The 15,513-nt window shown below is 55.9% G+C and overlaps 1 protein-coding gene across 1 annotated transcript in view; it reads right to left on the bottom strand.

Annotated features, from left to right (window-relative positions):
• Nucleotides 1-1,347: 1,347 nt before the first annotated feature.
• Nucleotides 1,348-15,513, bottom strand: part of TTLL4 (tubulin tyrosine ligase like 4) — an 18,387-nt gene continuing 4,221 nt past the window's right edge. Inside the window, 14 exon segments of the mRNA XM_040560711.1 lie at nt 1,348-2,243; nt 2,875-2,957; nt 3,602-3,672; nt 5,727-5,937; nt 6,220-6,322; nt 8,220-8,357; nt 9,025-9,159; nt 9,707-9,805; nt 11,368-11,490; nt 12,138-12,266; nt 13,270-13,352; nt 13,443-13,637; nt 14,120-14,196; nt 15,189-15,299. Of these exon segments, the coding sequence (XP_040416645.1) occupies nt 2,102-2,243; nt 2,875-2,957; nt 3,602-3,672; nt 5,727-5,937; nt 6,220-6,322; nt 8,220-8,357; nt 9,025-9,159; nt 9,707-9,805; nt 11,368-11,490; nt 12,138-12,266; nt 13,270-13,352; nt 13,443-13,637; nt 14,120-14,196; nt 15,189-15,299 (1,700 nt within the window). The 3' untranslated portion in view covers nt 1,348-2,101.

The raw sequence follows: 15,513 nt of genomic DNA, 5'->3' as shown, positions 1-15,513 counted from the left end.
GTTGCTCCATGCTGACTGCAGGGCAGCGCTGCTATTCTGGGCCCGCGGCTGGCCGGGCCCTGGCAGATAGGGTGTCACTGAGCAATGCCAGCCATGCCCCCGCCGCCGGGGGGGCCGCCGCCACCGGGCAGCACCCGCAGCGCCACCCTGTCACCCCCAGCCCACGGCACCTGCTGGGGGCTGAGGCCCCGGGGACAGCGCTGGCCCCGGGGAGGCGAGGGAAGGGCTGATGGACGCGGGGACAGGGTGATAAAGCTGCCCCCCGCCCGGCCACCTCCTTGCCCCCCGGAGGGCTCAGCACCCTCAGGATGAGGCAGGAGGAGCAGGGGGTTTAGGCACCCCATATCCCTGGGGATGCTGGGGGAGGGATGGCCCTGGTGGCAGCCAGCGCACCTGGGGACACGGGGACAGCTTGGCTGGGCGCTCTGTCCCCACGGCGCAGCAGCACGGCCCCCGGCCTCGTGTCCCCAAGCCGTGCCTGCCCCAGAACCTCTTTCCTCGCCCCGCTGGGCCACCCCCTCCCGCCCCACACTCGCTCCCAGCTCCATTTCTATTTCAGGAAGGTTCAAGTAACGCCTGGCCTGCTGCCGGGCCAGCCCAGGGCTGCCGTGGGCGAGCGGGCCCGGGGCTGGCCGTGGGGACGCAGCGGCTCCGTGCCCCCCGTGGGACGGCTGGAGCCCAGCCACGGTGGGGAGCGGGGCCGTGGGCCCCCCCCAGATCAGGGCCCAGGGTGCGGGAGATGCTGCCAGGCAGGGCCAGGCGGAGGGTTTTAAATCACGGCCGACAGCTTCCCAAAATACCCGCGGGATGCAGGGGCCAGCTGCGAGCACCCCCGTGCACCCCGTAAGGGGCGCGAGGAGCAAAGCCCTTGCTCCCGGAGCGCTACAGCGAAGACGGCGCCCAAAAGCAGGGAGGAAGAGGAGGGATGAGGCAGGGGGCTGGGTGCTGGGCACGAGCCAGCAGCGCCGGGGTGCCCCAAGGGCCCCCCCAGCCGCCGCACTCCCGCAGGGCACCGACACGCAGCTGTAAGCGCCCGGCCCCCGAGCCGGGCAGCCTGGCTCCAGGCTGGCCGCTGCGGCGGTGCTGGCAGCAGGCATCTCCACTTTCGGCGGCTATTTTCAGGTGCTGGAGAGAAGCCGAGGAGTGATGAGATTGTCACCAAGGAGACCAGAAAACAGGGCCCAGCTACGGGCACGGGGGGCTGCGGGGAGAGGGGAAGGAAGGGAAGGGTTTTCTGCAAGCCCCAGGGCAGGGGCCAAGCAGGCACCCCGCGTCCCCCTGCACCGAGGGGTCTGCCAAGTGTGGGGCCACAGCAGCTGGAGACAGAGAGAGGCCACGAGAGCAGCTGAGTGCTAAACTTTAATGGAAATCCTTAAAAAACGAAGGGAAAATAGAGCAGCGCCCAGGAGAACAGCACCTGCCTGCAGCCCCCACGCACGCACTGCAGGTGCCCCCGGAGGAGGGACAGCACGGAGGGGATGCTCCCCCCAGCACCACCGCTGCCCCCGTACCGCCGGGAGCCAGGCGGGGGCAAAAGGCCCAGCTTCTGCCCACCACCCGCGGCTGGCAAAGGGCAGGAGGGTGGCACGGGCATTCAGAAAGGATAAAACATATGGGCTAGGAGGGCCAAGCCCTGCCCCTCCCAGAGGAGCAGTGTGGTGGCCGAGGATTTCTCTCCAGGGGTACCAGGCTCTCCCCGCTCTGGCCTGCAGTGGGGGGGAGCAGACTCAGGTCCCTGGGGCTCCCCGGGGCTCGGGGTCAGCGCAGGGCGACACAGGCAAGCACAGGCTCAGCCCATGCTGGTCGGGGAAAGGAAGGCCAGGCTGACTCCAAACTGGCTCACAGCTCCCGTGCAGCAAAGAAACCGCCCCCCGTCCGGCTTGAACATCCAGCCACAAACCCAACTTCACCAGCTCCTGCCCTGTGTTTTAAAAAAGGAAGTCACACAGCTCTCCCCAGCAAAACATCCCTCCCTAAAAACAGCCCGCAGGCAGGTGTGCAGCGCAGGGGGGCTCCGCAGTCCTCGCTCTCCGGAGCCAGCTCCTGTCTCTTCCGTTGAGGTAGGTTGAGGTGTCCCCAGGGAGGGACGGCAGCTGCCCGCTCACAGCACCAGGGCAGCGTCTGAGAGGCAGCCGGCTGGCTTCTGGTCGGCTCCAGCAGCGTGCTTGGTGAGAGGTAAGCTCGGAGCGGGGCTGGGCTCCAGGCATCTCGTGAGGTCCTCGTCGGCTGGAGGCAGGAGTTTGCTGCAGGAGAAAGGAGACCCCATCCGAGACAGGGACGGGATGTCAGGGGGAGAGGTTGGTCTTCCCGGCTGCATGGAAACCCAGCTGCACCCTGGCTTGGGCTCCAGATCCCTTTTCCCTCAACACCAGAGGCATGCCTGCACTCTGCTTGGCTCACCCAGCTGAACTCCAGTCCTGTATCTCTCTGCAGAAGGCTGCCACAGCCAGCGGCACCCGTTTGGCCTCCTCAGGGAAGCCAGCAGCCTGGGGCAGCCCCGCAGGCCTTGCTGTACCCTCAGCCCCATGCTGGGGCACAGCCCCTGCTCACCACCGAGGTGGAGCAGGGCCCTGCGGGGATCACCTTGCCGGCATGTCCTGACCATGAGAGCCACTCCCCAAACATCACACAGCCCAGCTGTTCTGGGGCCTCGCACCATCTGCACTGGGCATACGGTGCCAAAGAGACAAGCTCAGTCTTGTCGACACCCTGCCAGCCCTACCCGTTGGCTCTCCAGAAATCAGATGCTGGCTTCAGACCCTGCAAACCTTCTTCCTCTCCCCTCAAACAAAGCTGGCCTCCCTGTTGCCGGTCCTCTCGCAGGGCGCCCGTCCCAAAGCCACACTGTGAACAGCACGGCCCATGCAAACTCACCCCAGTCCACCCAGTTCCAGTTTGCTGAAGCCATTTGACTGAACGCTGCTTTTCTGGAGGAGGAAGGACTTTGGTAAGGACCACTGCAGGAGGAGAGAAAGACAACCAAATGGCCATTCGAGCCACGGCAAAATCCCCTCAGCCCGCTGTGCCCAGAGAATAGGCTGGGATCTGCGGTAGGCTGCCCTGCTGTGCTTCAGCTTAAACTGCCTTACACTGCTGTGCGTCGTCACTGCCACCAGACTGTTCCCAGAATAGCAAACAGAGCAGTCTTTGCTCTCTGCTTAATGAATCCCTCTGCTGTAAGTGGGAGCAGAGCATCTTGAGGTCAGAAGAGTGGGTTTCTTTGCTAGATCAGCCTGCTCTAAGGCACAGGAGTGACAGACGGAGATTGTTCCCTCACCAAGGGGAATAAAGGGCAGGCGGGATGCTAAATTTGTAAGGCTGTGCCCGATGCATCCAAGGAGTCTCAGATTCAAAGTACTTGCAGATCTGATTTACTGCACGGACTTCATGTTAGTGAGGGATGGAGGAGTGTGGGTTTTTCCAGACTGCTGGAGGCCTCGGCAGAGAGGGAAGAACAGTGCAAACAGGTAGGGCAGGAGCGGAACGCGCAGAAAGTGCTTCTGAACCAGACAACCGCAGATTTGTGGGCTCTCTGTGCCCCTCTTCACATGCTTTGGAGCAAAGAACAACCTCTCCCTAGCTTACCCGTAGCCATACTCACCGTCTGGGCCAGATCCGTCCCCGCCCCGGTGTGGTACCCTTTGACACACCAGTTCTTGAGCAGCTCCAGACCTGGGCAGCGACAGAACAGACAAGAAGCGAGAATGAGCGGCAAACAGACAGCTAAGTCTCCCCCAGCTTGGGGCGCACAAATATGCTGCAGAGCGCGAACCGACCACACAGTACAACGGCACGCAGTAACTGCATGAACACGTGCCTCAGCCCCAGCAGCCACGGGGTAAACCGAGGGCGTTCACCCTTTGTACGAGCAAACACCGCCGAGCGCCAGCACGTGGGCTGCCGCAGTGCCTGCCTTACTCCCGGGGAGCCAGACGCACCGAGCAGCAGGCTCAGCCGCGCAGGGAAACTGGGGCAACGCAGGATTTGCTGATTTGGACCAGACTGGCTGTCCCCCGAGCCCGGTGCCTGCCAACAGCAGCACCTGATTTGGGCTGCGCTGGTGAAAGTTCCTCCAGTGCAAATGCAGAGCAGCTCCGCGGTCACCGGCCCCTTTCCCAGGGGACGGCAGCTCAGGTAGCCTCCTCCTCGCACAGCACCGACCAACCGCAGCAGCTCGGTGCATCATCTCCTACCTGCCTGGAGACACCCAGGCCAGGCAAGCACACGCACAGCTCAACGTGGGCGAAGACCTGGGCTCCATCCCCGGCAGATGCCGTGAGAGTTAAGAACCTGCAGACCAATGGCCAGGAACTTGATGCTGCCCCAGCTGGGGTTACTGTGGCTTGCTATACGATACCAGCCCTGGCTATAGGAGGAATCCTTGCTGCCCAAACTGTGCTCCTCGGTGACCTTTCAGCAAGCCCCAGGATCTTAGGGGGTAAAAAAACCAAAAAAACAACAACAAAAAAAAACACGTTGGGGGCTGAGGGCAGCAGTGAGGCTGGACAGCCCTGCCCCAGCTCTGTGCACCAGGCAGGGCTCTGCACCTTGCTGGCCAGGGAGAGATGAGGACAGCATGGAACATATGTCACCGGGAAGGGGGCACAGGGAGATTGGGTTTTACTTGGGTGAAGGCCAGCAATGGGATAGAGCAAATCTGCTTGCCGGGCTGCCAGGGGGATGCTGGAGCACTGAACCGGGACCCAGCCTGAGCAGCAAAGTTCAGGGCAGCACTTCAGTGAGGATGACGACAGGATCTTTCCTCCAACTGACGGAAGAGCATCCAGAAAAGGCATTAGCGAGGCAAAGAATGACACATGCTGACAGCACAGCTGGAGAGGGCTGCGAGGTTGTTATCTCTCCGTGAAGGACAGTCGCTGACCCCTTTGATATTTGGTTAAACAGCAGTGAAGAGTGACAAAAGCTTTTTTTTTTTTTTTTCTTTTTGCTTTCCTCTATGTTACAGCCACTCCAGGAGCGCACACACAGCTGTTTCAGCGGAAGGCTGGCTCCTTCAGAAACATCTCCAGCAAAGTCAGGAGCTAGATGGAGAGCCCTGAGCCACAGGCTCACTCCTTTTGCGTTCTCCAACCCCTCACACTGGACCTCTGCCAGTTTTCTCTCCTAAACAGCCTCTCCCACCGTCCTGGGTGAGAAAGAATTGGTCTGGCCCAGCAAGCCTCACTAAAGGCCAGCTTTTGTTAAAATACAGAGCTGTCCTGGAAAGGTGGAAATGACAGCTAGATTTCTAGGGTTTAGGAAAAACGCCCCTTTCTCCTGCATGCAGGCAGACACTTCTTCATTGATTAGAAAGCAGCAGAAGACCAGGGAATAGGCCCAATTTTCCCTTCACTTCGCAGATCACCGGTAAGGAACAAACCCAGCAACTCCAGCTGTTTCTCCCTCAAAAGAAGGCAGAGTTATGCACCAAGAGGCCAGAGTTACAGGCTGACGGCAGAATCCAGCCTGCTTCGGTTGGATACTAGGAAACCCTAAGGCCCCTAGAAGTGCTGGTGCTGAGTTTACCAGCACAACCAACATCTGTGATCAACTCAGAGTAAGCTTTTCCTGGCATGTGAAGCAGCCTGGGAGGGGAACATATCTCCTAGGTTAGTGTGGAGGCAGGCAGCTCCCTCTCAAAACGCATAGTTCAGAAGTCTCCCACGACCGCAGGCAGGAGCCTGCCTGACTCAGGTAACCGTGCCAGGCTCTCGGACGGCAGTTACCTTTGTGTTTATTCAAGTAGTATTTGAGCTCCCACTGGGTCACCAGGATGTTGAAGTAACGAGGCTGCTCGAAGAAGCGCAGATACCGCATGGAGATGTGGGTGGGGAACACCCGCTCAAACTGCCCGCGCCGGGAATACTCGTCCTCTGTTTCCACGAGAACGCGAACATCATCTGGGGTCAAGATGTCCAAGACAGAAGAATAAAAATCCTGCGGACAAGAGCAGCCCAGGGTCAGGGAGAAGTGAACTACGTTTTGTCAGTCCCCTTTCCCACCTCCCTACTCCCCAAACCCGTCCAGGCAGAGGTAAATATGTGCCCGTGCAGCAGTAGTTTAAGCAAACCTGACTTATTTCTGATCAGCTCTCTCGTCGTGATTGCACCCAGAGGGGCACAATCGGAAAAAGAGCATGGGATAGACATGTGGGATTGTTTGGAAAAGTGGCTTGGCAGCACTCTGGCAGTGCAAGTAGCAGAGGAGGTTGTGTCATACCTGGTCAGGCACCTTCTGTGTCAAGTAATAGGCCTTCTTCATCTTCTCTGCTGTGAAATGCTCAGAGGCTGGCCTGGGCTTCTCCTTCAACGCACTGCCCAGACTGAGGACACAAAAAAAAAAAGCTGGTAGAACATTTAAGCAAAGCAAAGTACTGCTGTGGCAGGGCTGCTCCCAGCAACTTCAGTGTGATCATGACACCCTTGGGAAGACGCTGTGGAGGAGAGAATGTTTTCTCCAAGGATTTCACTAGTTCTGAGAACAGTGATGCATCCGCAGCCTTGTGCATCAGCACAGGACCCAGGCAGGATGTGGGCTGGGCAACAAGGAGGATCCTGCCAGCTCCTCACTGAGGCACTGTAGCATTCCCTCATCTGAAACATTAACGACCACCTCATACCCACACGGGATGCAAGAGGACCAAAGACACAGCATGACCTGATTCAGAGCACACGAAGCCTGGAGGGATCACAGATTTACATCCCACCTGGGATGCAGTTCCCTAACTACTACAACAGGCCTGGGCGTACTGGTACTCAGCACTGGTACTGTACGAGGCAGGAGAGCACCGCTGGATCAAAGACTTCCTCATGCAACGCTCGAGAATTCCCAAGCCTTGATTTCAGCTACAGCTCCACATGCCATGGGAAATCCTGGCCTTTTGTATGATCTGACCAGCAAGCATCTAAACTATTCTAAGCACCCTAATGAACCATTTGGGGATGCCAGAGTCTAGGAGATACTTGTCCAACACCTTTTAACACTTATATCAACACGGCTAATTTGTTCTGCTGCCACAAAAATAATTAGAAGCGCACAGATCCAAACAGGAAGAGCAGAGCCCTGAGGCTGCACTGCACAGTTCTTGGGAACATACAAATCTACTGGAATTATGCCCGTATGCAAAAAAAAAAAAAAAACCCTTCGTATCCTTCCCAGGGCAGGAGATACAGTTAAGCAAGCTTGACTCTGGATGCAGGCACTCTGGTAATGCATCATCTGAACCATGTTAAGGATCTGGTTAATCCCCTGCAGGTCCCTCCAAGGACACCTGCCCTTCAGCACCTCTGTCGCAAGCCACAAATGAGCGTGTGATCAAAGCGCCGCACACAAGCTGGCGAGAGCTCCCTGGGCTGGAATGGGCCTGCGCTCCAAGCTTCTCCCTTTGCTCACGGCACACAGCAGGCAGGAGAGGCAAGAGCCTCATCTTCCTCCGTGTCTGCACATCACCACGTGCGGGTGCTCACCCCAGCAGGCTGCCCCTTCAGTGACGTAGGGCCAGCAGCCTCTCTGCTACTGCAGGGAACGGGACTGGTCCTCCCCACCCCTCGTCAGGTCTGAAACCAACCTGTAAAAGCCCAAACTGTGGTAAAACACAAAAGGAAAAGGGGCTTGGGTGGGCACATGCTCACGAATAAGCCTTACACGCAAAAAAAAAAAAGAAAAAAGCAAAAAAAAAAAAGTCACTTTTATTGCAAGACAAAACTGCACACCCACAAGCATGTTCTACATCCTCTGACACCTGTAATTCTGCCTAAGGAACAAACTGCTCCAGCCTTTGCAAAATAACAGGTGCTCCTCTTGCTCAAGGCGGCAGCATGTCAGCTCTGGGGGATGGGGTAAGCGGATCCAGCCCCAACACAGCCAGCCAGCCCTCCAAGCAGATGGAGAGGCAGTGTGGCTCAGCATCGCGTTAGTTCTGGCAGGGGGAAGGAAGACTCGACTAACTGCAGAGCAAGCACGAATTACCCCGGCCTGGCCTCACTTCCAACTATGGACTTGCAGATCAGGCATAAATCCTTCTGCCTCGAAGAGACTGCAGGAACCACATACCCATGTGATGATGCAAGTCCCTCAGACCCACAGCTGAAGAACCAGCAAGCACAGGCTCTTAACAGCACAGAAACCAGCATCTGTTGGGCTGAAAACAGCCCCCGGGTGAACTGCCCCGGGAGAAGAGCCTGCTTTGCCCTTCTGCCCTGACAGAGAAGGGGGCTGACCTGCACGTGGAGTCACTTCTAGTCTGCGGCCTTGAGGCTATGCTGTCCGTGCTGGGCAGAACAAAGCCAGCGAGGTTGAGCAGGTCCCGGATCATCTGGCCCTTGATGCTCACATCCAGAGGGGAGTTGGAGTGGAGGCTGCGGGAAGGAAGCATCACAGCAGTCCGAGAGCTAGAAGAGAGGTGCTGAGCCCCGTGTCCCCCGACATCATGCCCTCCCTCATGGGGGCTCCCCACCAGCAATGGTTCACTTCACTCCCTCTTCCCAGAGGGCTGCTGGAAACTGGCAAAGCCACCCCAGAGCCCTGCCTGGGATCCCAGCTGTGTCCAGCTCACGCCCATCCACTTTCAGAGGCAGGAGAGGTTGTGCTCCCAGCTCCCAGCCCTGCCTGAGCAGCACGCCCAGGTGCAGACAGGGAACAAGCAAGACAGGAGTGGCGCGTGAGGCAGCGTAGCCACCGATCACTTCTGCCCACGCAAAGAAGAAATCTCTGCCGTCACCCATTCCCTACATGACGCATCCTTCTTTGGCCTTCCTTTTTCATGTATTCTTCCCTGGCTCTAGCGGGAGCATGCCCAGCAAAGGTTCCTGAGCTGAGGATGGATTCTGCTTTTGTAAATAGGGAGGACTTTGCAGGAGGATTGCAAGGATTCCTGCAATCGGGAGAGAGAGGCTTCAAAGCCCACCGTCTTTCAGCACAGGGTGCAGGGGGCATCACAAGCCAAATTCACGTTGTGATAAAAGAAAGGCTGTCATCCACCCTGCACTGGCTCAGGGACAGACTCTGGAGGATAAACTGCTTTACCTTGGGGAAATGTTGACCTCTAAGATCCAGGGCTTGAGGTTTTCATCCAGCATGATATCAAACCCAAAGAGCTCATGGCAACAATACGGCCGCCGCACGTACATCTTCACCAGGCTGTTCACGTAGGGCTCAGATCTGCAAGCCAAGTTAAAACGCTCATTTCCAACAGGCAGACAGCAGAGATCTGACTGTTCACAGCACACTGCCGGTTCTGAGAGTGCACGCAGCCACATGCTGCGGGAACGGGTGGGCTGAAAGACTGATGCAGGTCTGCGAGCTGCTGCTGCACTGCGTATGGATCCGGCATCAGATCCTGAGCAACCTCCCCACCCTCCATAGCTGCCCCCACCCCAGCCTTTGTCAGACAGGACCCACTTCTGAAGGCAAGGGACTTTTATTCTCAGGCATCCTGCGCAAGTAGCGCAGCGGGTGGCAAGCAGGGCAGAGTGCCAGGTACGCTGCACCCTCCTGGTCACTCCCCCTGCACTGCAGGCAGAGCCAGGAGACAGAAGGTCTGCTCGCCCCTAGCAGCTACTGCAGCAAGAACATAGGTAACAAGATGAAAGGAAGGATCCGGAGAGAAATACTGAAGCCGACAGCGGTGGCAGCATTTAGATTAAGAGCAAAAGGACCAGGCTGAGAGGGAGCTGAGAGGAACAGAACAAGGGGTGCCAGGACTCACGCAATGATGGTTTTGATAACGATGTCCTTAATCTTCTCCCAGATGGCCTCGCTGTTAACTCCTTTCTGGGTCAGGTAACTCCAGAGAGCTTTGAGTGCCCTGGGAGACAGAAAGCAAAGAGATGGTTTTGTAGCCCCTTGCTGCTCAACCCTGCTAGGAAAGTGAAAACAGCAACGGGGAGCTTTGACAAAGCTCTTCCTTAGCAGCAAGCCAGGGGGCAAATCTCCACCTTTCCTGAGCGCAGCCATCCCTCTGCCATCCTCAAACCACTCAACTCCTGGTTGCAGCCCTCCCCAGCCTGGCACCTCATCTTGCAGGGCCAAGCTACCAGAACCATAAATCTGTCACAGACTTGTCCCAGCATTGGAGTAATAAGTCCCAAATTAGCACATGAGCAAGGTACGTCAGCCCCAGATCTTCTTTTCCCTCCCCCTCCGTGTCCTTAGCAAACCTCCCCTTCCTGCAGGCCTTCTCCAGGAGCACTGCAAAGCAGCTCAGCAGGAATCCAGCAAGACCCCCGTAAATCTTTTAGCTAGAGTCATTTCGCTGAGGCTCTGGGGGTGGAGAGATTTCATTTATTTTTATTTTTATGTTGTGGAGAAAAGGATGGTGGGGGAGAGTATCTCTGCTTTTTATGAGTTTCCCACACCACACCAAGCGCTGCAAGTTGCCCTGACATTAAGCCAAGGATGCTCAGATGTTGCTTAAATGAGACCGTGTGGCTAATGGCCAGGAATCCAAAGGTCACGCTTCCTGCATACAAGATGGAGTTGATTACAGCCACTCTCATCTTTAACGTGGGAGCAGCCAGCTTTGATTTGCGTGGCGGTACCAAAAAACCACACGATCCCACCCCCACGGGATGCCAGCTGCTGGGGGACAGCAGACCCTTCCCGGTGTACCTGTGGAGGAACAGACCACTGGGCAGCGGGTCCAGGTCTAAGAAAGCAATCCTCTCACAGCAAGGCACCTCTTGCAGCTTCCCTTTGAAGCGAACTAAGTTGCGCCAGCCCAGGCCCACAAATCGAGAACTCTAACCCGCACTATTTTTAAAAGAGTTTAAACACCACTGTGGAATCAGAGACAACTGCCTGAGCACTTGGATCAGTCCGCCCATGGGAGAGCAGGGAACAGAAACTCCTGCAAGGCTGCGGCCCTCCTCTGAAGGGAGTAGAAATGCGCCACTGCTCCTTAGCACCATGCCCTGTTCACACCAATTAGCGCACACATCACCCATTTTGTACCAAACCTGTTTCATTCCCTGGCTCCACAGAGAAGTTCAGTGTGCGATGGGCAGAAGCTCCCATCCAGCCCACCTAGCTAATTTAAGCGTCAGAATTGCCTATCAAGTTTCTAACAGGAAAGAAAAAAAGCCGACTCAGCCTTAACCACATCCCATCGACCCCACACTAGGGCAAGAAGATGAATGAGCACAGATGAGAGCAGAGCTTGAAGCAGGGAACAGTACAGGCAACAACCACAGCTGAAGCAGCAGTGGACAGGATAAGTCACAGGCCAGGAGAAACCCATTTCTCCAAGCAGGAGAAGAAGATACAGGAAGCACCTTCGAGTTTTGGGTACAGACACCGAAAAAAGGCTGACTTTACAGGGAAAAGGAAGAGCTGCCACTGTGCCCTGAAAACTCCCCCCCAAACACCTACCATTTGTGTCCCTGACAAGCAGTCTCATCCGAATTGGACTTATACTCCGTGTTCTTCTTGTTCACGCTGTAATTGGTCAAGTGCACGAACTTGTTGCTGAGGCTCTTCATCGAGGAGGAGTACCTAGAGGAGATGATAGCAGTACAAGCAGTCTGAGCTTGAACTGGTTGCCCTCAGGGCCATGGTGCAAGCAGCAGCTCTGTTCTCAGCTCAGACACCTTTCCTCTTGGCCACCCACTAGCTCTGCTGCTGTCCTCTCCTGGGGCGCCTGGAGCAAGGCCTCCTCCACAACCTCTATCCCCACAGACCCAGAGCTGACCGGACAAAGGTCGAGGCACAGAGCAGGCTGCCTTGGGGCCGAGGGATGCAATCCCACCCTTGCAACAGGTCCTCAAGAAAAGACCAGAGCATTGCTGAGCAAAAGCAGTGATGGAACTGCAGCAGCCCAGTGCGATATAGTCAAAACTGGATGGGACATCTTAATTTATGGCACGTCAACTCGAAGCACAGGCAGCATGTTTATCTTGAGCTGATCTTGCTTTGGGAAAGGTGGATGAATGAAGCATCCTCTCAAATTTCCTTTCAGTACTACCACCTGCAATGACCCCGTGTGTTTCCAGACTCTTCTTCAGCACACAAGCAAGCTACAGCTTTGAGCATCCACTGTACGTGGAACACCTGCCTCCTGCCCAAGCTAACGGGGGTGCCACAGCCACGCGTGGTCTCAGCGCTGAGGAAGACCCCTGTCACCTCTCTGCCACACAACCTACTTGCAGCTAGCGAAGCGAACCAATCCGTCCTTGAACAGGTAGACCCTGAGGGGATCGTAGCAAGTGACATAAACGTAGATCCTCAGGTCAAACTTCCTCCCGCCAATGAGGTAGGGTTTGTGCAGGTACCTGCAAAGGGAAGCAAGCGCCAGGAGAGAGTTACAACGTACAAGAACATCTCTTGCCCCCACCCCAGGAGGCTTGGCAAAAACAGACATCAATTTGAAGACCAGCTGAAGCCCTTTTAAACAGCACTTCCAATCTAAGTGCATCACAGTCCCCTGCTCAGTCCCATTTTGAAGATTTTTCCCAGGTCTAAAGCATAGCAGCTTTTCATACCTACAGTACAGATCACAGTATTTGGGAACGTTTAAGATGTACAGCGGGCCACAGATGGTTTGGTTCAGTGAGCAGAAACAGCTGGAAATTTTCACCCAAATCATTTCATTATTCACCCCACCTCAAGAGTTCATGATTTTCCATAACAGAGCTTATCGCCTCACATGGGAAGCAGACAAGCCAACACAGCAGTTCCCCGTCTGTCAAACACCAGACGGTATTCCTGCCCTCACGAGAGCCTCCCCAGAAAGCAGACACAAACCAAGATGAGCTACTCCATTTTTCTGCACAAGGAGAAAGAGATTCTGAAAATCCCCTCTTATTTCAAGACAACCCTTTCACCAACACCTAACATACATGTAGGCTCTTACTGCCCCATTCTAACTTGGGCAAGAACAAACCTTTGAAAGTTCCCAACTCTTCCCAGGGTGCTTGTGAGCACTGGATAAGGCTCGTTTGCCTCTAAAGACACCAAACCCCAGAGTTCAAAGCAGTGGGAGTGGGATCCCAGCAGAGCTGAAGCTGGCTCACCTGCCAGACAGAAGCTCCAGAACGCCCGTGGAGCCAGACTAAGATCTAGATTGTACCCAAGACCGCAGAACTTCCTGCAGGGATAGCAGCACTCCTGTAAGCCAGGCTTCCAGCAGCAGCATTACGCCCAGGCAGTAGAGAAGTTTCCAGATGCAAATCAGATGCTTCTGCTCTGCTGGGTAGTGGCCAGATCTGCCCAGATCTGGCCTGAGGGATGAGACGCTAGGAAGTCAACCTGTCAGCCTTGTTTTTCTTCACTCACCTCTGCACCAGCAGTGGTCTCCTTTTGGGGAGCTGGCTCCATTTGTGGATAACCTGAATGCCAATGCCTCTTGCTGATGCTGGCTGCAAAACATTAACAAGAAGGGATCAGTCGTTCTCCCTGCAGCTGGATGTTCCACAGGGACAGGGAATCGAGTGCAGCTTTGCCCTTACTGGTTTCACAATCCATTTCTGTCGGCTAGCTCCTTCCTCCCATGCTTTCCTGAGTAATTTGATGTCCTGGGGCAGGATGAAGGACTGGGGGAAGAAGTTAAACTCTTTCTTTCCACAGCGAGTCTGCATCTTCAACAGGTTGCGCCACAGACGGTCTTTTCTCCCAATTTGAAATGAACCAGGGAAGTGGTTTAGCTGGAAAGGAACCCAGATCCCATGAGATCTCCCTGACACCCCATGCTGCTCCCTGGCCAGGGGATACATCCTCTCTGAACCCAGTGCAGGGTCAAATCTTCCTTGCTCCCCCACCAGCCCTGCACCAAGGCAGGACCCACCCGCTCTTGAAGCTTCGCAGTGACAAACAGTTCTGGCTCGGTTCTGCCAGTGGAAAGATTACTCTAAACAACAATAACTGGGTTTAGACAAAACCACACGTGAACAGAGCTTAGCTACAGCCTTGGTCTGTAGGTAGCCAGCAGAGTCGTTCGCTCAGCTCCCATCTGAGCCTGTCTCTTGGGCTCATCTCCCAGCACAGAAATACCAGCTGCCACACAGGGAAAGGGACAGTGCAAGGACAGTTTGCACAGCAAACGCCTGGCCCCGAAGGGGGGACTCCCAGACTGCTCCCAGCACACTCTCCACCTATGTGAATGAGGTCAGCCCACGACATCCCCTACCTTCTGGTGCTCCCGGATGGCTCTGAAGCTGGGGGATTTCATGTGGTGGCCCCAGCAGCCCAGCCAGTCATTGCTCTCTGCAGGAAGAACAGAAAAGTCCATGACCAAGCACCCTGCCGCCCACAACACCCTCTCAACCCAACAGCACCCCATTTCCTTGGGCTGGTAGAAGCATGCCAGGGATAATGCACAGCAATAGCTCAAAGCAGTCACAGTGGTTACGGCAAAGCTGCCCAACCAAGGGCTGTGAGTGGGGTCCAGTCAACCAGGAGGGTCATATCCCCACAAACAGGACTGCTGTAAGGGGTCTGTGCAGACACGGGGTCAAAGAAATAGCTTTCAACCCCCAGTATCTTATCCTTACCTTCCTTTTTTTCCAGCAGGCAAATAAAGCAGTTAACTAACCAGCTCTGCTCTGCATAGGGATGCGTAGGATTGCAAGACTTGTTAGGTCTTGGTCTGCCCAGCATGCCTCATTATATCCCTCAAATTAACTGAGCAGAGGTCTCCTGACACACGCAGGAGTCCTGTAAATACTTTTAGGAGATCACACTGCAGGGTATGGATGAAAGCTGTGAATGCTCAGTGCTTCCTCAGCACTCTCCCACCCGTCTCTTCAGGGCCAAGATCCCAGCCCAAAGAACTCGCCAGTTAAAGTCAGACAGAAGGCCATCGTCTTCCTCAGCACATGGGGACGGGGGGCAGCGGTGCTGGGCTTGGCACCAGAAGAGCGCCAGCCTTCTTAGAGTGGCAGCACCATCTAGAGGCACAGCTCAAACAAGCCAGATCCCAGCTCTGCTGCCCCACACGCTGCCCCAGCTCCTGACAACACAGGAGTATGTCCCCGTGCTCCACGCCGGGGACAAGCCAAAAGGGAGACCGGGTTCTGCCGGGACCCACAGAGCTCAGATATTGCGGCTCAGACAGGCAGAAGCAGGAACCCAGCATCCTACAGTGCCGAGCCTGTATCCTGTTCTGCTCCTCGCAGGCAGTCTGCCTTCTCACACCCACAGGCTGGAGGCGAGAGAGGACACGATGCATCAGCTGCTGCCAGCCTCCCACAACTTACTTTTGCTGACTCTGAAGTGAGACCTGCCAATGGTTTGCTTCACGATGTTCGGCGTGACTGTGCACATTTTCCACCGCAGCAGCTTCCTCTGCTCCCAAGGCAGCTTTTCCACTAGGAAGGCAAAAAGTTGAGGACAGGAGGAAACCAAACACGATACCTTGATTTCCTACAGCTGTATCCAGGGCAATTCTTATGTTTTGTTGCAGAGCCACCAGGTCTGCAGGGCGGGTGTGTAACCCACTTTCCAGAACTAGCACGGAACAGAAGACCCGAGGGCTGGGGGAGATCCAGGATGCTGGAACATGGCACGGCAACACGCCCCAGC

The sequence above is a fragment of the Cygnus olor genome, chromosome 6, assembly GCF_009769625.2.
Source record: "Cygnus olor isolate bCygOlo1 chromosome 6, bCygOlo1.pri.v2, whole genome shotgun sequence".
Taxonomy (NCBI): domain Eukaryota; kingdom Metazoa; phylum Chordata; class Aves; order Anseriformes; family Anatidae; genus Cygnus; species Cygnus olor.
This window is presented reverse-complemented; position numbering and strand designations above follow the sequence as displayed.